The following is a 23,100-nucleotide window of genomic DNA, read 5'->3' on the forward strand; positions in this document are numbered from 1 at the left end:
TGAAAAAATTTGCATGCTCATAGCATAATATTAGCATTACTATTGATTAATTTCAGGATTTAGGAAAGTACAATCACACTGTTGATAGCTTCAGTCAAACAATGAACATTTTTGAACTAATATGTTTTTACTTGAATGTTGAAAAAAGTTCTACACAAAAGTGCAGAAATATGGAACGCGTTCCTGGTAATCCTGTATTGCTAAGATTAATTGAATTCATCATGCGAAAAGATCAGAGACAAAGATAAAAATTAGACCAGCAAATATTTATTTAAAACAATTATTTTTCGTAATATCTAAGATTTCCTAGTAGTAAGATAATCTTTGGCAAATCTGATGTGCGAAATGTATCTTTCCTTTTTTGTGGAATATATTGCCTTATATATATTGCCTTGCCTATATAATGCAAATGCATTTTCACAAGATATAAAATAACAGATCAAATGCAAATTCTTTATAGAAAAAAAAATCGCAAGAGAAATGCCAAAGGAAATTTGCTCTTATATACCATGAGAAAATGGCGCAAACAATGCAGCAAAACATGCCTAAATTTTGCACCGCTAGGCTGTACTGTAGTATAGATTAAGATGCTTTTGTTCAAAACACTTTTAAAGACACTTCATTTCCCCCCTCTCTTTTAATAAAGCAATAAGAAAAATCGCCTTTTTAGATGTTCAATTTTCTATCAATTTAAGATTTGCAAAGAGGTTTTCCCTTCCTCTCCATACAGAATAAAATTAACAAAAATAATCACTATGTGTAGTATACTAAGTCTACCCCTTACTTGCAAAGGTGCACATTTAAAAATCCCTAAAATCGGGCAGGAAAATCACGGGAGCAAGTCTGCTTATCAAGTCTAATAGTCACGTACATACATCTAAATAAAGCGAATTTTTAAATTTTCTGTATAAGCCTATTTTTTGAATTGCAAAAAGTTGTAAAATTTGAGAGTTAATGCGTTCTTCGTCTTTCCGAGATAATCTCGTCGGACGGTTCAATATATGTGCTAAATTTAATATATCAGTGTGACTGCGCAATATCAGAAAAAAACGTCAGTAAACTGTCAATTGAGAAGTCCAATGTTATCATCGAGCCGGGATAACATCGGTTTATGAGTTCATCAAAATACTTGTATTGTTGGATAAATTTCTCTTGCATTGAACGCCATACAACCTGTTAAAAAATTAAAGAATGCATGTATGTGGTGGGATATATGAACGCCAATAGATTTCGCAGGAAAAAGAGAATTTGGGTCAATTGATAATCGATCATGCATGTCGGGTTAAAAGCTGCATGGCATTAAATTCGAAAAAAAACAATTTTTTAAATAGTGCAAATAGCCTACTATATATAGCGAGTTATTACAAACCTGGAGTAAATTTTCCTCTTCTGACAAATGTTTTTCAACTTTCTTATAGAGATGTTCCAAACCTTTCTTTATCTAAATAATATATATAAAAACTTATCTGGTTAGGGTTTCCCTGGATGCTTGAAATTAATAAAAAATATTTTACAGTCCTTAATTCCTTTTAGTGTCTTAGTTTTCGAGATAGTTTTTCACTTTAGTTTTTTTGCTTAGTTTGATTATAGGCATTGAATCTATCCTGTCATCAAATCCTTCAGTTTGTTTCATGCGGAAATTTAACAAGCGCGATTTTTCACCTCTTTCTCGGGATATTCTTTTATCGCTTTCCTCAGCTCTTGTTTACTAAATGCTAATTGGTAACCTATTTCTTCTGCCTTTACACCGCTTGAGAGTTTTTCCTCGATACCATCGAAAAAGGTCTAAAAATAAAGACAATTTTGTATTTTATAATCATCCAGGGGCCTTCTACGTTTTAACTACATTTTAGCTTGAACGATGTGCAGCTGTTATTAAAATCAGTTAATCAAGTAGCTAAACCAGTTGTGTAAAAACTTACAGTTAACGCGTTAAGTAGCTACTAGTTAAAATACGAGCGGCCGATCTGTATGGGTATTTTGTATCAAAGATTCATGATTTCACAACTATACTTAAAACGTATAGTTAAAGTTAACTTTACATTAAGTTTTTCCATCGGTCGTCCAAACATTGTCGTTGCGTACGAATTCATATGTTCAGTGTATTGGACTTTCGCTTGTTTTCTTTCACCGTCCAAACTGGCAATTTTCAACCGCGATAAAACGCCTAATGACCACAGAAAAATACACCGAATTAGACACACAACTGCGCAAACTGTCTACTATATACAATTAATTGCCAAACAACCAAACACTTACCGTACAAGTGGTGGTAATTTTCTACAGAAGAGGATACAAAAATAAATTAATATGGTAAAAAACGTTATCTTATTCGATAAAGATTATGTGTTATTCAATATCTATAATATATTTAATGTCAATAAGAGTTCTGAATAATATAAACCTGCATGTAATAATATTTAGGTTATTAAATATCTTAATTCATAATGCTTAATGAAGCATCGTCCCTATAGACGAAGTCACATGTGGTGGCTTTATACGAGGTAAAGTACCTTAAATGCTAATGAGGATGGCACATATGATTTGTCACGTTTATTATAGTATTGTCGTAAATATGATAAAAACGCTCCTTCTCGTGTTTTAAATACTATATATACGTAATATATTTAATATCAATAAAAATTCGTAATAATATACACCTCCATGCAATACCATGCATTCTTAAAAATAGCTTCTATAACCTAAATAAACAAGGCTAGTCAGGGTTTTTTTCTACTGTTACAATTTCGACCGATTAAGTTTTTGTATAAGTTGCATGGTACAGCAATAAAAAGTGAAAGTAAACTAATTTTCGAAATTCGACAGGAGAAAATCTGACTATATAGCCTCGTGTTTTAACTGTCACATCTCCTGCTCTCTCTTTCGAATAGGTCCATAACATTTTCAAATATAGAATTATATATATAAATTATACAAGAAAAAATATGGCTTAACATGCATGTCCAATCAAATTTTAAACCATATTTATAAGCATGGTAATTTAAGATCTCTATAAGCATACATGTACCTACCAAATTGAATGACGTCAGCAGGTGTCTTTTGGTTTTCAACAGCAGCTCTCTCGATGTTTTTAAACACGACACCGACAAGATAACGATATGATTTATCCAAGTCGTTACGGCGCTCTGAACTCTTAAAGATTAATTCGGCCGTTTCTGCAAAACTCTATAGGGAAGGTGATAGAATTAAAACATGCATGGGAAAACTATAATAGACTATGTTCTATAGAACGGGTGTCAAGCATCTCGAGCAAAGCGAACAATAGATCTTCGGAGCATGATATACGCGTAATTTTAGCGTTGTCTTGTATATGAATCGTATATTGTATGAGGCAATATGACCTTTTTTATTCCGGATTGCATGTTGCAGTACAAAAGGTCGTCTGCCTTGCACAGGCCCCTATGATATGTCTTAGGGCCTGTTTATATGATCCCGTCTAGCCGGGACGGGTTGTTTTCATCCCGCTTAGCTGGGGAACTAGCCTAGGCGCGATGGCGTGTTTATGTGCATGGAGTTCATTTTGTAGCGTAGGTTTGTTCGACGGCATGTTTTATTGTAGAAAACGAATATGCCAATATATACACGTGTTCCAAATGTGTGTTTATCGCGACCCAAATGCTCCAAATGTATGCTCATCCCGGCCAAGCGGGATGGAGTGTTTTTATGGCAATTTCTCGTCCCGTCTAAGCGGGATCCCGGCACTTCTTGCCGGGATCCCGCCTACGCGGGAATGGAAAAGTAGTCATATAAACTCTAATTAGTCTTTGAATTACAAGCGGGATCTCGGAAACTGTCCCGTCCCAGCTAGGCGGGATCATATAAACAGGCCCTTATTCTAACGCAAACATTGGAAATGATAGCTACCTCGAACTTTGAAACAAATGGCAGTATACCGCATCTACTTTTCTTCGGCACTTTTGTTTCTTCTACTTGCTTTCCAAGCGCCATCTGTATATGTTCAAAGTAATAGCGATGAAAGATGTAATCTTTGTGTGGTAATTACTTTCATTTATTAAAACCAGAGTAGCGATAATTACGATGAACCTCAACAGTTCTTCAAACAATATGCCAGAATATTTCCATATAGAATTATCATTTAAACAGGCTCAATTTATATTTTGTTTGTGTTCGCGACTTGCAAATTGAGCCGCTAGTGAAGGGATATTTTGCAAAAACCAAGGAATAGCGCAAATTAATTTGCAACGGGAATAAATATAAATGATATACTGGAAAATATATTTTAAAGAATAGAATAATCAACAGAATTCGAAAAAAATTGTGAATTGGAAACAGAATTAGATTCTGAATTGTAAAGTTGGAAAAAGAATTAGATACGTGCCACTGTGTCACTTTTACCAATCGATTATAGTTTGTTTTAATATCAATAAAGTCACGTAATACCAATTATAGTATAATAATAGCAATAAAGTCACATATCGGAATATTTTCGGGGGAAAAGGACAGAAATAGTTAATACTTACAATAAATTTATCAAACAATCTCTTCACCAAGATTAATGACTGAGCCAGCTGATGACTGAGGAAAGATATATGTATGCCAGAAGCTTCATGGGCCATCACGTAATCACCAACACGTACAAGCATGTACATTGTATTACTGTAGAAAATAAAATAGAATATCATTCATAATTCGTTACTTGAAGTAACTACTGTAATATACATAGTTGCTTTAGATGCCACGCCGTATAGACTGACCTCATTACATATATTATGTTAATCTATGTATTAAACTAAAAAAATGTGCGGTACATTTACTTACAAGCTATCGAGTTTATCACCAAAGTGAATAAAATTTTGAAGTTCTGGATCCAGCCCGCTAAACAGGTCTGCCATAATTTTGCTACAGAAATAGAGAAATATACTGAGTATTTGCTGAACCATTCTAAAAGCGAAGGCATTTTTAGATACACAGGGAAAGTTTCCTCTTTTTTGTCGCGGTGGAGGAAAACTGCAGGTATATGCTAAAAATTCCCATGCTCGGGTATCAGTGTAGCCGATTGTGAGGAGATGACCTTTATTGGTGTCGCTATTGTAGTTTTAATCATGCTTGTAACCAAATGTACGCTTACTACAATCCGAGTTCACCAGAACGTTTGGGGCGAGACATGAAGGAACCATCTGGATTATCTTTCAACAAAATTGAGCTGCCACTAGATATGCTGGATGTCTGAAATGAAACAGACGGATTTATACGCAATAAACCCCGGGTTCTGGTCGAAGAGTTTGTCTCAGATCCGCCGATTTTGAATTTTACGTCAACAACTTATGTTTTAATACAAAAAATAGTACACTGTCACTGAAAAAACAGTAACCAGGTTACGACGGATTCATTTATTTGACTAATTTTTATTGGCTATATTACAAGGTGATGAATGAGACGACCAATTTTAATTCATATACAGTATATATAGTTCTTTTCTAGTTTTACACGTTGTACAAACTGATTATTTATAATGTAATAGGACAATATATTACGGTCATTTCTGCATGCGGAGACATGCAGTATGGGAATACCTCTGAATCGTCTTTGGGTAACGGCATGTGGAAGAATTTTTCAATAAACTTCTGTTCAGCGAGGCAAGCAGGTTCCAATTCCGACAACAGCGTATCAAAAATCTATACAAAGTTAAATAATTACATAGAGACGTGTAGCAAAAACTCGACATTAGGAAAAGGCGGGCACATTCTGACAAACTAACGAAGAGGTTAAGAAATATCTGTTCCAGTGTAGCATTTTGAATTTCAATTAATTTTTGCGTCTACTTTGCGTGCTTTTTCAATTGAAACTATATTTGACCGAAATGGAAAATATAACCTGTTGCTATAAGGCTATACACCATTCCCTAGTTCTTTAAGCTGAATTTTGTCAACTTCGCAGAGCTTTACTTCCACGTTTTTCGATATTTCCCAACCAACTTACCAATCTTGCTAATTTTAGGATGCTCTTTTCAGTTTACTTGTGAATTTTATCACTTTTCAATTTTGTTTAAAGCGAGAATGGCCCATTCATTGCATGGATAAAACTTTAGTGAAAATGTATACACTTCATTTATAGGGGACACATAACAGTGTATCTGTATATACCTTATCAAATCTACTTCGGCTCTCAGAGACGCTATCCGAAGACACAAGAGAATCCTGAGAACTCAGTGATCCCGACGGCGAACGACGATTGAGTTGAGGACTATCTGTTGTGTGTTTATCGAACCTTGTCACACGAGATGGCATTGGACTTCCGTGGGAAACTTCATCTCGGCTTAAAGAGAGATGCGAACCAGCACGAAGATTGCCTACATTTACAGTAAGTGTAAACAAAAAACCGTTAGGTTGCCCGGGGTGCATGCAACAAAACGGGGAAAGTTCATCAGAGCAAAGAATGTGATAATGTACCTGCGGCTTTCGCACTCCTTGCAGAACATCTTTGTTTGGACACTTCAAAGAAATCTCGAATTTCTTTCTCATAAACCTTGCTAAAACATTGTGTATAAATCTAGAAAAAAACCCTGTTCTTTTAGGAAACGAGAATATAAAGATTTCATTGGGGAAACGAGAACTAAATTATTATCTTAACTGCATGCCAAGGCCATTTGTTCAAGGGCTTGAAATTTTGATACCTGAATTAGCTCTGTAAATTTTGACTGGTCAATTTCCTTGAGCCAAAACATAAGATCTGTGTATGGAGCAAGTTCATCATGGATTTTGTTGTGACTTGGAATTACCAGTTCATTGGAATGTTTGACCAGTGTCTCAGTCTCGTCTTCCTGAAAATTTCAATATCATTTCATGTCGGCCATTAGCCTACACTAATACCGTCAGCTGCCAGTAGTACGTCGTGATAAAAACAGCGATAAGACTTGTTTTTTTCGTGCATGCAGTTTTTGCGGGTAACTTTACCGAAACGTTTCCAAGCTTTCGTCGCGCACAAATGTTTAGGTGTATGGGTTTTTAATCCCTGGGAAATGATTACAGGTCAAGATATTTTTGGTCTTACAATTTCAGTGACGCTGGTTTGTCATGCAGCCTCCATTTTCTTTTACAGTTTTCAAAAGCAACTATATTTTTTATCTTGTTATGAAATTTTTGAAAATTACTGAAGCATAGAACATTTTGAAACTTTGTATCAGATGGATTTAACAAAGAAACTGATATTTTGATACACGCACTAATTTCAGTTACAGTGGACTCACGTGACTTTGGAATACTCTCTTTAAATGTGATGCAAGAAAGGTAGCAAATTCTTGACAAAGATTCCAAAACATGTCTCTTTGTTCTTTCACAGCATGAAGTTTGTCCAGTCCTAGGAAAATGAAACGCGGTATACTGCATTAGAAAAATAGAAAAATGTGCGAGAATATAGGAAAGACGTGTATACGGCAGCGTAAAAGGTGAGTGCAAATGTAAACTTTATACCTGGACTGAGTTCAGCACTCATAGCATTGCGAACTGCTTTTGCGGCCTCAGTACATTGTGCTAACTCGGTGGCATTTGATAAACTTTTTCTTTGCAATGTACTAAGAGTGGCTTCAGGTACATCCAAAATGTCCTGTGATGAATATGAAAGGCAAGTAAAGAACAATATAATATTTTATTATATAATATGCAGTGTTTTATTGACGAATCCGCCATTTTGAAAAGCGATAATAACACATGTGCGATTATCGTGTTTGATCCACCGATCTTGAATCAGGAAGGGGGGTAAAAAAACTTTTCAAAAAACCCAGTTTTTTATTATATAATAAACAGAATAATACATGGATGCTTGGAAATATGGAATTTATTTCAAGTGTTGGGAATGATATCTCTGAGTAAATGAGTAATCAATTTTTGCTCTTCAAGCAAGGACTAGGACTCCACGAGCTAATTTTATGACTTATCGACCATTACATCGACGTACTGTTGCCAAACAAATAGTAAATCTGTGATATACGTGTAAATTAACTCATGTTCTCAAGCTCCCAATTTGCATCTGTACATATTTTACATGTGTATTATGGTACACAAACACAGTCCTAAATGGTTTCTCGTGTGTCAACCGCAATTGATATTCCTTTGAAAAGATTTCCTCTGTGACAGAAATTTCAATACGTGTAGGTTGATCACTGGGCAAGATTTATGAACTATTATTAATCATTACTACTTCAATGGCATTTGAAAATCCCTGTGGATGGAAAGGGCTAATAAGATTCAAGATGCAAATGTAGAGATAGTTTTATAACTATGCTTCTTATTTCGTTCAACATTCCACTCAGCAAATAAGTGTGCTTCAACTTATCGAGAGCCATTTCCCATTAGCGTGATGCTTACTCGCACAGAGCTTTTCTGGAGCTCGTGTACCCCCATTTAAATGTCCCTGGTGCTCGTTTACACTCCCACTCACAGATCATTCTGGTTGTTTCCACTTTGCATATTTCACTTCATTATTGTATGAATCTCTTGGTTTCTCATACTTTCCATGAACAAGGTGAATGAAAATTATGAATAGAGCAAGGCAATGAACAAAAACTTTTGTACTGTCAGTGAAAGAGGTCAAAGATGGACATACAATGTCAATACGCCAAGACAAACCGTTTCGCCACTTTAGCTTCACAACTCCACTTGCTAGTGTACCTCCAAAATAAATGTTGAACGGCCAGAAAGAGAGGAAAGATAAAACCAGTAAATCCGTGTAAAGTGTGAGTAACAAATTGGGGCTCAGACGGGAATCTCTTTACCAAAAAATTAACAGAAGTGTGGATGCGAAAATATTATCTCTTGAAAAGAAATAATGAAATAACTTTGCCTTTTCTATTAAAGTGCATGGACGAAGTAGACCGTAAAAGGAAACTCAAGATTATAAAAAAAATTCGAAGTCAGCTCGAAGGAAATTTAGACAGTATTGAAGAAGATGAAGACAAGGTTGCATTCCAATTAAAGAGAAAAATGCCACGGAACAGTCACTAAAAACATGAAACAACAATCAAATGAAGATCCGCAAGCCTTCCTTATGCAAACTTTGACAGTGCATCGAAAGAATCAGATACTGTACTGGTATTAAATATGAGACAGTCAACCAAAAGAATGGGAAGAAATTGCATGATTGAGGATGGGCTATAAAACCCCCTAAGCAAAGCAAGTATGATTAGTGTCCCACACCAAGTGTGATTAGGGTAAACCACATTGCAAGGTCTTGTTTGTCACGACCAAGAGTGAGCCGTCGAACAACCCACTGAAAGTCCCACTGATATAATTGTAAGAACACAATGTTAATGACTCGCTCACAACAGTGTTCCAATTGCAAATCGGTTTGTCACTGATCAGTGGGATGTCAACAAAATCATTGGACAACCCATAAGAATTGGTGTAAGACAATTAATCAGGAAGCTGTATTCCCCCAGGCGACAGTTCAGATGGCAGAATTCGCCAGTCATATGACGCCAAAACAACATGCGCTTGCTCATTTGGAAACAAATGTCCTGTAACTTTTCGCCTTAATGATAAAAAGGTCACGGCATTGTGGGACACTGGTACCCAGGTTCCACCAACGATTACTATCAAGAACATTAAATGGGACACCAAAAGCAGTTTTCTTTTTCGCAAATGGTCCAACCACAGACGATTAGACGCTTGGTTTTTCGAAAGATTCATGAAGTAAGGTGTGAGGTTCTTTTAGCCAAAAATAAGGAAAGATATCGACCACTTTGTGCACCACGTTGCCGATGTATGAAGCAAACACAACAAAACGGCACCCCGGTCTTCCCCGGACAATAATCTTTCCGATCATTACAACAACGCCATTTCAAATGATATCAATTGATTTTGTTCACCTGGAACAGAGTTCAGGCGGATTCGAATACATTCTCCTGGTGGTGGACCATTACAATAAATTCGTTCAAACCTACCCGAGTAAGAATAAGAAAGGAACGACAGCAGTGCGGATAGAATACTCAACAATTTCGTTTAGCGCTTCGGGTTTCCAGCGAAAATTACGAACGCGCGTAAAATGCAGCCTCATAACCTGAGTAATTTCGCTGTAAAGTGTGAGTAACAATAGCCCGGCTTTCTCATACGGCTATATTGGTTGCATTGATGAAACCAACACCGTAGATTAGAAACGAGGAAGTATCAGTCATCACATGCATACTTACAACTAAATTTTGAACTTCGTCGGATAATTTCTTATGATTATCGCGTTCCAGCTGCATCCGTTTATTTTTTTCGTCCATGTGTTCCATATGATCGCGAGCTTTCTAAGGAAATACAGCATTTTTGACAACCACTTAAGTATTTTAGTCATATCAATAGCTGAAGTCACAGTTAATAGTTAATAGAGGAACCTTAGGGCTATTAGTTATGTCGTTCCAGCCATTTAGATGCATGCATAATCACATGAAAAGAAGTATGAATTTCTGCCTCAACGGATAATGTTACCTCTTTAATTGAAAAGAGAAAAAGGAAAATGCAAGCCAATATTTAAATCCGGTCAGAACACGTAAAAATTCGAGCAAAATGAGTGGTAATTAGTGTGATTATGAAATTGTATTGTACAAAACTGTAATTACTGATTGTTAGCTACTTTTCACCTGCAGCAGTTTATCATATCTCTCAAGTTTCTCTTCCAACTCATCCAGTTCTTTCAAACCTTCATCAATACACTCCATTATGTTTTTCACCTGACTTTCGGAACTCATGATAGATGATATGTTAGCCTAAAATGTATTTAAAACATCGTATTATATATTATAACACATAATTTATATTTACATTTACATTACGGACACAATAATGACAAAATTTACCTAATGTTTCAAATGAGATTTTGAGAAAGAAAACAAGACAGATATGTCCGCTATAGAGTGCACAAGTCTTTCCTAGTTTTTACAATGTACACTTACTCCATCAAGCAGAGATAAATCTCTGGATAGTTTCTCAGTGAAAGCTTCAATATTGCTGATGGCACATTCGTATCTCGACATAGTCACGTCTAAATCTTTCTCTTCACCTGGCGCCAGCTGTTGATAGTCATCTAAATTCAAACAAGGTATTCTTATAAGTTATTTTCAATTCCATGGAAGGTCACAAATTATAGGCATATAGCTACAGAAATCGTTTGGTTATAAAGACAGAGTAGAGAAACATTTATCCAGATAAGTAGCATGTAGAGTACTCCGTTTCTTTTCTGAATTTATACTTTGTCTATAGATGATTGACATGTATATAGCTCGTAGCAATGAATTGCATCATCTACGAACGTGAATTTCAGTTGTGTGTATTACAAATTTAGGAGCTGTGGTACTAGAAATAATAGTTGGCATATTAGGTTTAATTGCAAAAGAACAACACAATACATGTACTGTACAGAAATGGTTTATGGGGTACATTATTATAATAATATTGGACCAAATCTTGATCCTTGGAGAACACCACTGTAAAAGTGGTACACGTAAAATTACTAGTCTCGCTTGACACGGCATTAGAGTTAATTAGCTATATTTAAAACCCTTTTTTGCAAGCCTTTACATATTGTAAATTGTTCCAAAGTATAAAATTATATGTGTTCTTTAATTTTCAAAATCTCTTCAGTCCAAATAAGAAGTAAAAGTACCTTCGATTGCCTCGTGTGCCTGTGAAGATGACAGCTGAGAAGCTCCCGAACGCAAGGTTTCTGTTCAGTGAAGCAAAGCCTTGTTAGTATTTTTTTGCTCCATTACTTGCACACTTGCACATTACTTGCACACTTGCAGAAGCATACAGGAGGGGAAGTACTCCAACGTTAACCTTGTACCGATTCAGAGGATGTGTTAATTGGTATGGCAGAAAAGTGCACGGTGGGGGTAGTACATTACAATGTAATCTAAGATACTAAATAAAATTTAGTTCAACCTTCGATGCTTTGTTGATTGACATTGACAAAGGCTGGTTTTCTTTGTGGTAAATATCGTGTGCAAACCTAAATTATACAATAAGAATTAGAGCAGTCATTGAATGTACTGTAAAAGAATGTACTGTTAAAGAATGTGCACAGTGCATAGCCAACTACGTACCTAAACTTCAAGGTATAAAGGTTACTGTCTAGTAAATGTAACTATGCGCTTAAAAACAACACATCAAATTTTTGGTTTAGGTTGTGACATTTATTTAATACGAAGGAGCCATGTTAAGCTTCACTTGGTCTCAAATTATTAGTATTACAAATAGATACCAGTCTTATCCAGAAGGTTAGGCATATGTTACTTAGCGGATTCTTGTTCTGGAACATTTTGCAACATTACTAGTATCAGTATACCTATCAGTACAGTATGAAGAATGATTGGAGGCCATATAATTAGGGGTGACCTCTCTTGACTGAAGGTAAAGAAAATATAGGTGAAAGGGAATTAAATAATTTCAAAATCTCTGTCCGGTGGGTTGTTCTGTTGTAACTTCTAAAATAAGAAGGAAATAATAAAGCATAAAACAGGCACATACCTTCCATAAAGCAACAATGAAGGCATTTTTATCTGAAAAACTACTTGCAATCCATTTATAATTCTTTTCAAAAACCAAATCAAACTCAGGCGTTTCCTGTGGTGAGAAAAGAGCACAACTGCATGCATACACTGTAAATGCCAATAATCACCTATATTTTACACCTGTAAATGTAGGTACAATATAATACATAATTGCACTTGTCATAGAGAGCTTAAAATTCTGGAGTTTCTTGGGGGTGCAGCCTAATTAATAGGGTAATCCTGAATAATTAAAGCACATTGTAAGACGTACAGGAAGCACAAAATTTAGCTCTTTGTTACCTGTTAGGTATATTCACGGACATTACATGTATTTGCAGTGCTTACATGCAAAGTTTAACCAATTAAGAAGTGCAAACTTAATTTATTCAGTGAGTCTTTATTGTGTTGAAACATTGAGATTGACAATGACGAGATACAGAGAATACTTCTTGAGGTTTTGTAATCTGTGCATGTGTAGATTAATGATACTGTAAAATTTTTAACCTACTGTATAGGCATCTTTTCCATCCACAGTTTTCATATCCTTTAATAGCCATGATGTTCTCTTTTTATAGCTTTCCTTATCTGTCCTTTTCACTTTATATATGGTAACATACACTGGTCTTTCATTTGAAACTATATACAAATGTACTGCTCATAAATTAAATAATTAAATGGAATTAAAGGATATTTAAAATAAGACTTTCCCACTCTGAGGTTTTTCTTACTATCTTCGAAAGTATAAATAAAGTATATTGAGTATAAATAAAGTATATAAAGTATAGTCCAGAAACTCTTCTGATGAATTCCCTTACAGTATATGGGTTATAACAAAAAAAACCCTCCTAATGAACTACTTTAAGCAGGTGCAACATTATACCACATTTGAAGACAGGTTTTTTGAAGAAGCTGCCATGCTGCAAATTTGATGTGTATGAAACAACATGTACCATAACAAAACTAAACACTTGCATTCCTAAAACTGTGACAAATGTCAAGCCACATTAACACTTATACATGTATGAATGATGTGATGCAATTGTCAACCCACCCCTTCCTCCCTACCTGTGCTCTCCAACAGATAGATTGACAATAAAATGAATTACACTGACAAATCATGCATGCACTCTTATACTTACGCCAGGGTTGTTCACACAGTGTTCACGATCCATAAAGAGTGAAATCACGAATATATGTATATTCATTTATAGCCTATCGATTGCTAATTCGCTTGTCACTTGTTTTTTAATATCGTGTTATCAATAATAATCGGGAAATGGTAATTTAAATCAACCTACCTGCTATACAAAGAAAGCTTGGTTTTCTCTTCTTGCCTGCTCTACTAACATTTGTAAAAGCAAATAACTTTTCATCGCTTGGATCGAAAACTTCTTTCTGCAAGCTGCTTCTCAAAGCAGCCATTGTTTTCCTCGTTCCCAGACTTACAGTCTTACACGGTTTTACTGGAGCAAATTCTGGAGCAATAGAAAATACTCATTTTACCGTAAAAAAGTGTAAAGGATAAAGACGTACCATGTAAGAAAAGGTGCATAGGAGATAAATCAATGGAATTAGACATATACCGAGTGAAAGCAAAATCTGTTCGGCTTATCCTGGTATTTGGCCTTTTTTCACTTTTTCGCCGTGTTTTCCAACATTTGCACGGTTACCGGAAGTTATGCGGGAGGTCTGGGAAGTGGGAAAAGTTGAAAAAAGTTGGGGTGTTTTGAATCCTTACACTGTTTTAATAGCAGCGTAAAGATCTATCATTCATAAGTTTATTCGGTTTAGACTTCCTGATATCATGTCTGCTGACAGCTTTTTCAGGTTCGTAGAATTTCATGGAGACTTTTCAAGTATTCCATTTGCGTGTCTCAAAATATTTTCTGGTTTCATTCTAGTGAAGGCAATGAGGCTTTTGCTGATGATGATTACATAGAAGCCATCAAGGTAAATGTAAAATCTTAGTATTTTAGTATGCGCGCATAATTAGCAGAAAAATTAGAGACTGGTTGGGATGATTATGTAGCATTTGTTTAGACATGTCCACAGATGGAATTATTTAGTACAGGTCCGCATAAGAACCCCAACAGAAGCCCACATTTTTAATAGTTCTGGGTAAACATTCGACAAACCATAAGAATACATAAGTCCTACAACTAGTCCTAACTGTGACCTCTAACTTAAATGTATAATTAAATATCAAAATATAATGTGAAATAGTGCAAGGAAGAATTAACAAATGCATGATGCCATGCACCACAACACTACTGACATGAATATAGATATATTGAAACAATATTAATTACCAAAAACTACTAAAATTATTTCATTAATTATATGGCTCTAACGGCAGTACAATTTGCACAACATAATCTAAAGAATAAGGATAAAACAGTTCATACATCAATTCAAACAGTTCAATCTAATAAAATTGCTTGCTTTTACATCTTGTATTCTACACAAACAAACAACATATTTATGGAAGGCTGCATGGTAGCCTGTATGAATACCCTTATTACCTTTCTTTCTGTACCTTTCTTTATTTATAGCAACTGGCCTTTCGTACCTTTCTTTAATTTCTTTAACTACCTATATGGCTGTTTAAACAGCGCATCTAAAGCGTCCTTAAAATTTTATTTGTGTAGTGCATGTCATGTTGTAAGAAACTATATATATAGTATCTGCAATATACACTGGATGGATCATATATGTAGTTTGGGTGTATTATTGCACAATGGTCCCATTAAATTGTGTGCATATAAGCTTGAGCATGTGGAAAAAATTTTTGTGAATTGTCTTCTGTCTGTATGAGGTGAATAAAAAAATTACATAAAAATCTTTTTATAGTTTAGGACTGGCTTTGCATCTATTATATATCCAACTAAATCTTTTATTCTTAGCCTCAATTGTGATGATTACAAGTATGTTAAAATCTGCATCACAGTACTAGCTATAATGTATAGCTCTCTTATTTAGAAATACACATCAGCAATTGAACAGAACGCCCAAAATCCAAAGTATTATAACCAAAGAGCCAATGCCTTTATAAAATTGGGAAAGTATCAAGGTACCAATTATATAATACAATTACTCAAACAATCTTACAAACAAAAACCTTTAAATTTAGAAAAACAACCCTATTGTGCTAGAAAACTGTTACGAATGAGGCAAAAATTACCTTGTGTTAGAATACAATCCTCAAATTCTCCTATTATTTGAAAGAATAAAGTTTATAGAAATAATTGCTGACAGAGTAAATATTCAACCTAATCAATCAGGCTAATAATTTTTTCATCATCTATAGATGCTCTTGCTGATACATCATCTTCTATAGAGTTGGATGCAACAAATGCAAAAGCTTTTCTTCGTAAGGGGTAATCTTGTATTGATTTTGGTTATTTCACAGTATATTAAGAAATCAGATTTTTATCATTTACTCATAGTATGAGTATGTGTATACAAAGTTTAATCACTGATATGAATTACAGCTAATATTTATTGATTAGCCAGAGTACCAATGCCTACTAAAGGGGTTCCCACTTGCTTTTATAGTTGTAGTACAACTTTTTTATTGCTCCAAAGCATGCAGTAAAGCCTTACTCCTTAAATGGAGCTGGCACCTTTTATTCACCTGACCTAAAAATTGTATTATACTGTTGAACACACACATTTCACATTGTCACATGGTTATATATGTACTGTATGCATCACTGACTAGTTTAACAAGTTGTTTTAATATACAGTAAAAAATTATGATGAAAAAAGCTACAGTATATTAAAATTATGGAATGTAAATTTATCAGCATACATATATATTGTAGTAGACATAGCCAATTTTTTAATTAAGTGTTACATTATTTTAATATGTCGGTTTTTTTAGGATTGCTCATTTCCATCTTAAAGAGTTCATGAATGCTAAGGAAGCCTTTAGAATGCTCTAAAACTAGAGGGTATAGTAATTACTAAGTTCTTTCTGCGAATCCGGATTTTTTGGGGGTACAATGCCATAAAATATGCATCCTGAAAAAGTGGTAAAAAATAGAAATAAAGAAGTGGTCTTGAATCATGACATAAGATTTCAATGATACAAAAACCTGAGTGGAATTTTAATTTGAATTTAAAATGGTATTTCAATCCGTACTTTTGGCAGTTTACTTGTTTATGTTAAGAAATAATGTAAAGATATACAAGTCCTGTAGCTGTGCAACTTTTACAATGTTACCTTACAGATTCAGAAGAAACAAAATCATGGATTTTAAAGTGTGATGCAGAACTTCCAGGTTTCTTGGGTTTTTTGTTTCTTCACTTCCGGGTTTCTTGTTGCTTATCGACGCACACAACACAAATCTCAAGTAGTTGTCATGTTAAAAACCCTGCAATATTTTTCTTTATCATCTTACACAGTCAATATGTATATGCTCTTGACATAAGTACCGCACGCTGTACATGCTATTATTTCGTGAAAGTTCAATCGCATGCAATTAATTTGAAGCACGTGCCTTATTTTCTATCAACAACTAATAAGCGACAAAATATTTGTAGCAAAATTTCTTATAGCAAACATGTCGCTATATAAAAAAATTATTTCAAATGCTTAATTACCTTGTGCTGATTAGATCATATTTTGTATTGTTGGAAAACCGGGCACGATTTACACAACACTTCATGTTATTATATAGAAAGAGCTGAAACAAACAAGACCACTGTCAATTCAAAGACTATAAATGAACCAACTAAAGAAAAGCCTAAACCAGGGTACAGTAAAGTACAGTAAACTACACACTTTACAGTACGGATGTATTTTGATTTTTATGTACTTTTACTTTTTGTGTGACAGATATGACTGGTATCAAACAGATTCACGTGTTGTCATCAATATTCTAGTCAAGAACAGAACCTCAGACGACGTTAAATGTGTTATTGAAGATACTTTTGTAAGTAACAACAGTACATGTTGGTACTTACTTTTTATTCTATATATATATTGTTGACGTTGGAGAATTGTTTACCTTACGGGAAGGCGTTGGTTGTTGCAAATTTTGTAATTTCTTTTTCTTTCAGGTTTCAGTATGCGTTAGACTCGAAGATAAGAGTGATTTTTCTCTGTCGCTTACCTTACCAAATGCAGTCATTCCCGCTCAATCCAAGTATAGAGTTTCAACTGCAAAGGTGACAGCACCTTAGTGGTTATTCAGAATAGAACCATCTACAATTCCACATACGAACGCGGATGAACTAAAACAAAAGAATCAAACGACTTAACAAATTGACGAGATATTCAAAATGTTCACAGTGCCCTTGTTGAGTACTACGTCTGGTGGTGGTGCCTGTTCTTGGGCACCGTGCTCAAATTCATTTGAAAGCGTCGTATTCAACTTAAGGTCGTGTTACATGGAGCAATTTTTCTTGCAACTTGCAATGCAATCCTATTTTTCCTGTAGATCGAAATACAATTAAAGAAAGCCGAGACAATCAGATGGTCAAGCCTTGAAAAAACGAGTGAGATTCATTTAAACCAATTTCCATTGACAACAGAAGGTAAGTAGGCTGAGATCAACACTGCAGTTATGAGACCAACAGTGCAGTATTTCTGCTGTGTATCATTTACATGTTAACGAATAACCACTTTTTTGTGTTACTGCACATATCTAGACACTAAACAAATTTCGGCGTCTTCGCACTCCTACCCTACGTCAAGTCATGTACACCGCAATTGGGACAAACTGGCCGCCGATATAGAAAAAGAAGAGCAGGAGGAGAAGTTGGAAGGTGATGCAGCATTAAATCAATTGTTTCAAAAGATTTACGGTGACGGAAGTGATGAAGTCAAGAGGGCAATGAACAAGTCTTTTGTTGAGTCTGGTGGTACTGTACTAAGCACAAACTGGAGTGAAGTGGGAAATAAGAAAGTTGAGTGTAAACCGCCGGATGGTATGCAGTTTAAGAAATATTAGTGATAAAAGTCAAGAAATACAAAAAGAAGAAAAGTTGCTGTTGTCAAGAACTTTGGTTACCTCTACTAGATGCATGGCTGTGCCCAAGTCATTGGTTAATTAACTCGCTTCATACAGTTTTGTTAACATAAACGATTGTTCATATCTAACAATGGCATCATAAATAGTTTTGTTGGAATAACCAAACATTGAGCATGATTTACATGAACAATTTTTTAAATGTTGTTTTCACTTTCTCTGCACCTAACTCTCCTCACTATCGCATTTTGTTCGCAGCATGCCCACTATGCCAGACCCTAAAATACGAGTTAAAAAAATTAAAGTTAAAAGTATATTACGGATCAGCGTAGATTTTTCGTCGTCAATAGTTTTTGTCGTTGTTATTTGGTATTTAGAATCGTGTGCGGATGAGATTTAAAACAATTTTAATTAACAGTAGCCGAATTTATGTTAAAAGACGGATTTCCGTCTGAAACTCGCCTTGATACCTGTGCTCTCTTCTTGGACGACATTTTGTATCGCAATATACGCCGCGAAGCTTCATTGCCGGTCTTATATTTGGGCTAAAATTTGTCTGATTTATTCGTCAAATATAAATTTAGGACAAGTTTTCCGTCAAAGACAGTCCAAGCAAATTTTTATCACTAGACAGAGTGGCGACGCAAGCCAAGAAGCAAACAAAATTGATGTTACTAAGAAAGATCCCAAGCAAATTTGGAAGCTCATAAATGAATTAAGGGTCAATTAAGTTCTCGTAAAATTAGTAACGTAGCTTATAACTGATCCACCTGTTATTGCGGATGCTTTTAATTCATACTTTACTTCGATAGGTGAAAATCTTGCAAGCAACATAGATAACTCAACGATGGAATCACCACCATCCAGTCATTCATCCAAAACCTACAAACGCAGTATTTTCTTTCAGTGAAATAGAAATTCAAGATGTAACTCATTTACTTAAAAATGTCAACTTTAACATGGCCACAGGTCTTGATGGCATTGCTGGAAAAATTCTGAAGCTAGCAGCTGATATTTTGGGCCCTTCGTTGACAAAAATATTCAACCAATCTCTCAACCGGGGAATTTATCCGGATGATTGGAAAATGGCTAAGGTTGTTCCTGTCTTCAAAAACGGAGCAAGAAATGATTTGAACAATTAACCTCCAATATCAATTATTTCGGCAGTTACATGCCAAAATATTCGGAAAATTAGTGCACGATCAAATTTATCGTTACCTGACGAGCAATGATTTATTCTCCAAATAGCGATCTGGGTTTCGACCAAACCACAGCACTCTTACTCCCCTATTGGAGACTGCTAGTAGTTGGAGTGCTAATATTGACAACGGTTTCCTAAATGGAGTTGTTTTCATTGACTTGAAGAAAGCGTTCGACACTATACACAACAACATACTTCTACTTAAATTAAAACACTATGGAGTAGATAAAATTGCTTTGACATGGTTTCACTCTTATTTATCAAATCGAAAACAGAGGTGCTTTGTTCAGTGGGAACCTTTCCGAAACTTGTCCAAAAACGTACGGCGTTCCTCAGGGCTCTACTATTGGTCCTCTTTTGTTTTTGGTCCTAATCAACAACCTGCCGGAATGTTTGAATGAGGTCGGGTTGCCAACAATGTTTGCCGATGATACGAATATAAGTTTTCAAAGTAATAACTTTGATGATCTTGAAAGAGTTATGAATACTGAATTTGAAAAACTTAAAGAGTGCAATTAACAAATTAAGTTTAAATATTGCCAAAACCGAATTCATGGTTATCGGTTCTTGTCAAAGACTTGCAACTTTCGATGATCATGATATTCATATTCAATAATAAAAAAATTGAAAAGATAGATAGTACTAAATCACTAGCACTTTCTATTGACGAAAATTTGACCTAAAAGAAAAAAAAAATTTACGATATTTTTTAGAAAGTATCATCTGGAATAAGTGCTTTAAACCGAATAAGAAGTTATGTCAATCACGATACAGCAGCTATATATAGGGTGTATCAGGGATTAATCGAGCCATATTTTTCCAACATAGAGCTGCACGTGCATGTTATAACTTGCTCTCCATATGATGCCTCCTCTAGCTCTGTTCCTGAAAAACTTGGTTAGAATAACTTGCATGTTAACCGTAAAATGCAAAAAGCGATTCTCATGCATAAAGTCAGGAACGATTTAACACCTATGTATTTAAAAGACTTGTCACTAGAGTTAATTACTATAGTTTCAGCGATTCAAATGGCAAATTATTTGCTCCTAAAGCTAAAACTGACTATCTTATCCTTTAGTTTTAGTGGAGCTTCACTTCATTATAGCATAGCTTGCCTGAGACCTTGCGATTCTCTGAATCACTTTCTTCATTCAAAAGATCTTTAACACTTAATTGTTATTCTATTCAGCTTAATTAATCCGACTCCCACACGGCAACCTGGAAGAACAGTAGTTTTATTTATCGATTATATAATTTATAGAAGTTTAGAGAAATTTATCATGTATGTATTTCCATGGTCGCATTGCTAGGGAAAGCATAGCAACGGACAACGGACATCAAATCTATAATTTGCCCTTGCTCGTGTTGATCACGCGTAATTATGGAGATTTTAAGCCCTCCACGCGCGGACCTCTTGTCAAAGGCATATAATAATGAAACTTGCATCGATGCAAGCGTGATCTTAGCTTCTTCAGAAGAAACTAATCACCCGAATGGGCACTTACAGAAACCAAACATGACAACAGTGATTCGATATATAGATACTGTATCAATTACTGCGTCATGAACCTGTGCAACATCTTATATATCCAGGGTATTGGGACCTGTGTATCTATTGTGATTTGCAAACACCGCATCCATATTGATATAGTTGCTAGTAACCGCACGGTTTCTGTGCTTGAATTATGCACACGTGAAATATTCGCTTGAACATCGGTCCATCTAGTCCCGCTAGTTAAGGCACTGAGTTGATTCCTTTTGGTTAACGAGGTGAGTTTGAGAATTGCAGTAATTTAATTAGTGTGACGTCATTGTTATTAAAAAGTTACTTCAAGGGATCGTATATTAATTATTGTGGATTTTTTTTTGCTTAAATACGTTTATTAGTACTAGGAAATTTACAATAATCAAACATGCATTAAAACTAAGTATAACAGTTCTAGATACTATTTACAAATATTGCGGAAATTGCAGGGGGAAAGTGTACACGGCAATTGCCCAACAACTATCTGTAGCTTTCGTCTGGATTATTGTTGGTATTCAAATTCCGTTCAGACGAAAGCTACATTTTAGTTCGAATTTGGTTTGCGCACGCACCAAACTTTGATAGAAAAATAGCGTAGAATATGTAGATTTCCAGAGTTCCAACGTGAGTCGATATTGATACGCCAATTAATTTAACACAAACGACAGTTTCTTACTCACAAGCAGGTCCACGTTAAACACTGACTAAAGTCTGACTTAAGTTTGCTTGGGTCGGCTATATTTATGCAGAGCGATACCGGAAAGTGCAATAGATCAAGAACTGGTGTTTTGTGCAACGGACATCGCTAGGTGAGCCTGGGAAACCGCATTGCGCATTTGCTGACTAAACTTACGCATTTTGGTTTAGCGGTTGTGGCTGCAGAAAATAACAAGGTTGTTTTTGCCAATACAATCATAGAAAACATACGTTGGTCCCTTCCGTTTTGAAACTAACACTATCATGCATATACCTGTATTTTATTCAATACGGCAGAATATATGATAAAACAACATACTTTCATTAGATTATAATTATTTATTTACAAATATAGTTCAATTACAATGAAAAAACAAAAATACTCTGTATAAACATGATAATATAATTATAAAGCAACATGCACAGAAATTAAAATTAATTTGAGGGCATGCACACTGCCTTATTTATATAGGTTGCAAAACTTATATCATATCATATACACATACAGTTATATAGCCTACACCTGCGTTGGTCTATATAAATTAAGGGATGACTTGGATGGCCTGGGTATGATTCAATCAGAATGCATGTGTATATATATATATATATATATATATACAGTAGGAGGCAAAAGTTTGAGTCCAGTCGTTGTAGAATTCCAGTATTAAATCCTGGCAGCGTATTGGAGTTAAGACATGCGTGCTAGTGTTTCAGTACTGTAAACTATATTAATTGCACACTGTTTTGGTCCTAATGATCTAAATTATAACAAAATAAAGTTCTCATTCCTTTACACTGCCCAAGATGGGTAGGAAAAAGGGCAAAGTGATGGTGCACAAGGACAAATAGTTCCATTAAGTATTGAAGGATTCTTTCCTCGTAAGATCGCAGAAGAAGTGAGAATTTAAAAAGGTGGTATGCAACTAACCTTGGAGAGGTTCGAAGAAACTAAATCCTACTCAAGCAAACTTTTAGCTGCTTTGGTCATGCTCGGTTTGGCAATATTGAAAGATATAATAGGATCATAATTAAAGAAAGTATCATCCAATTCTTCAAGGACATGGAATTTCATCTGGTACAAAGATGATCGCACGTCTAACTACATGATAATCACCCTAAGCACATGCACATCTTCTATGTGCCAGAAATCGTTTAGAAGCATACTCATTCTGGTGATCTCGTTGTCATGGCTTTC

The 23,100-nt window shown here is 35.1% G+C and overlaps 2 protein-coding genes and 1 long non-coding RNA gene across 4 annotated transcripts; 2 read left to right on the plus strand and 1 right to left on the minus strand.

Moving 5' to 3' along the window:
• Positions 1–395: 395 nt before the first annotated feature.
• LOC114541106 (exocyst complex component 1-like) lies at positions 396–14,144 on the minus strand. Of its 2 annotated transcripts, XM_028561084.1 has the most exons (25): positions 14,092–14,144; positions 13,807–13,983; positions 13,017–13,144; positions 12,486–12,581; positions 11,901–11,967; positions 11,623–11,682; positions 10,913–11,043; positions 10,601–10,726; positions 10,166–10,267; positions 7,452–7,584; positions 7,229–7,338; positions 6,656–6,802; positions 6,432–6,531; positions 6,126–6,331; positions 5,556–5,657; positions 5,111–5,208; positions 4,801–4,881; positions 4,503–4,638; positions 3,886–3,969; positions 3,033–3,186; positions 2,260–2,280; positions 2,043–2,167; positions 1,663–1,785; positions 1,370–1,441; positions 396–1,173 (listed from the first exon to the last, which is right to left on the minus strand). In XM_028561084.1, exons 2-25 carry the CDS (start codon positions 13,928–13,930, stop codon positions 1,021–1,023), a joined length of 2,679 nt encoding a protein of 892 aa, XP_028416885.1. In that variant the 5' UTR covers positions 13,931–13,983; positions 14,092–14,144; the 3' UTR covers positions 396–1,020. The 2 variants fall into 2 exon arrangements, with proteins under 2 accessions (XP_028416885.1, XP_028416884.1); XM_028561083.1 differs by lacking the exon at positions 14,092–14,144 and having other exon boundaries at positions 13,807–14,071.
• LOC114541109 lies at positions 6,260–7,510 on the plus strand. Its single transcript, XR_003689195.1, has 2 exons — positions 6,260–6,342; positions 7,321–7,510. It is a non-coding gene; the product is annotated as an uncharacterized LOC114541109 (long non-coding RNA).
• Positions 14,095–18,952, plus strand: LOC114541116 (protein SGT1 homolog). Its single transcript, XM_028561095.1, has 11 exons — positions 14,095–14,335; positions 14,410–14,458; positions 15,488–15,578; positions 15,816–15,885; positions 16,392–16,445; positions 16,694–16,791; positions 17,191–17,266; positions 17,349–17,445; positions 17,573–17,680; positions 17,953–18,049; positions 18,164–18,952. The coding sequence occupies exons 1-11, from the start codon at positions 14,313–14,315 to the stop codon at positions 18,463–18,465; spliced, it is 1,065 nt and encodes a 354-aa protein (XP_028416896.1). The 5' UTR covers positions 14,095–14,312; the 3' UTR covers positions 18,466–18,952.
• Positions 18,953–23,100: the final 4,148 nt, after the last annotated feature.

Source organism: Dendronephthya gigantea, unplaced genomic scaffold (genome assembly GCF_004324835.1).
Source record: "Dendronephthya gigantea isolate DGI-Jeju-01 unplaced genomic scaffold, DenGig_1.0 000266F, whole genome shotgun sequence".
NCBI lineage: Eukaryota > Metazoa > Cnidaria > Anthozoa > Malacalcyonacea > Nephtheidae > Dendronephthya > Dendronephthya gigantea.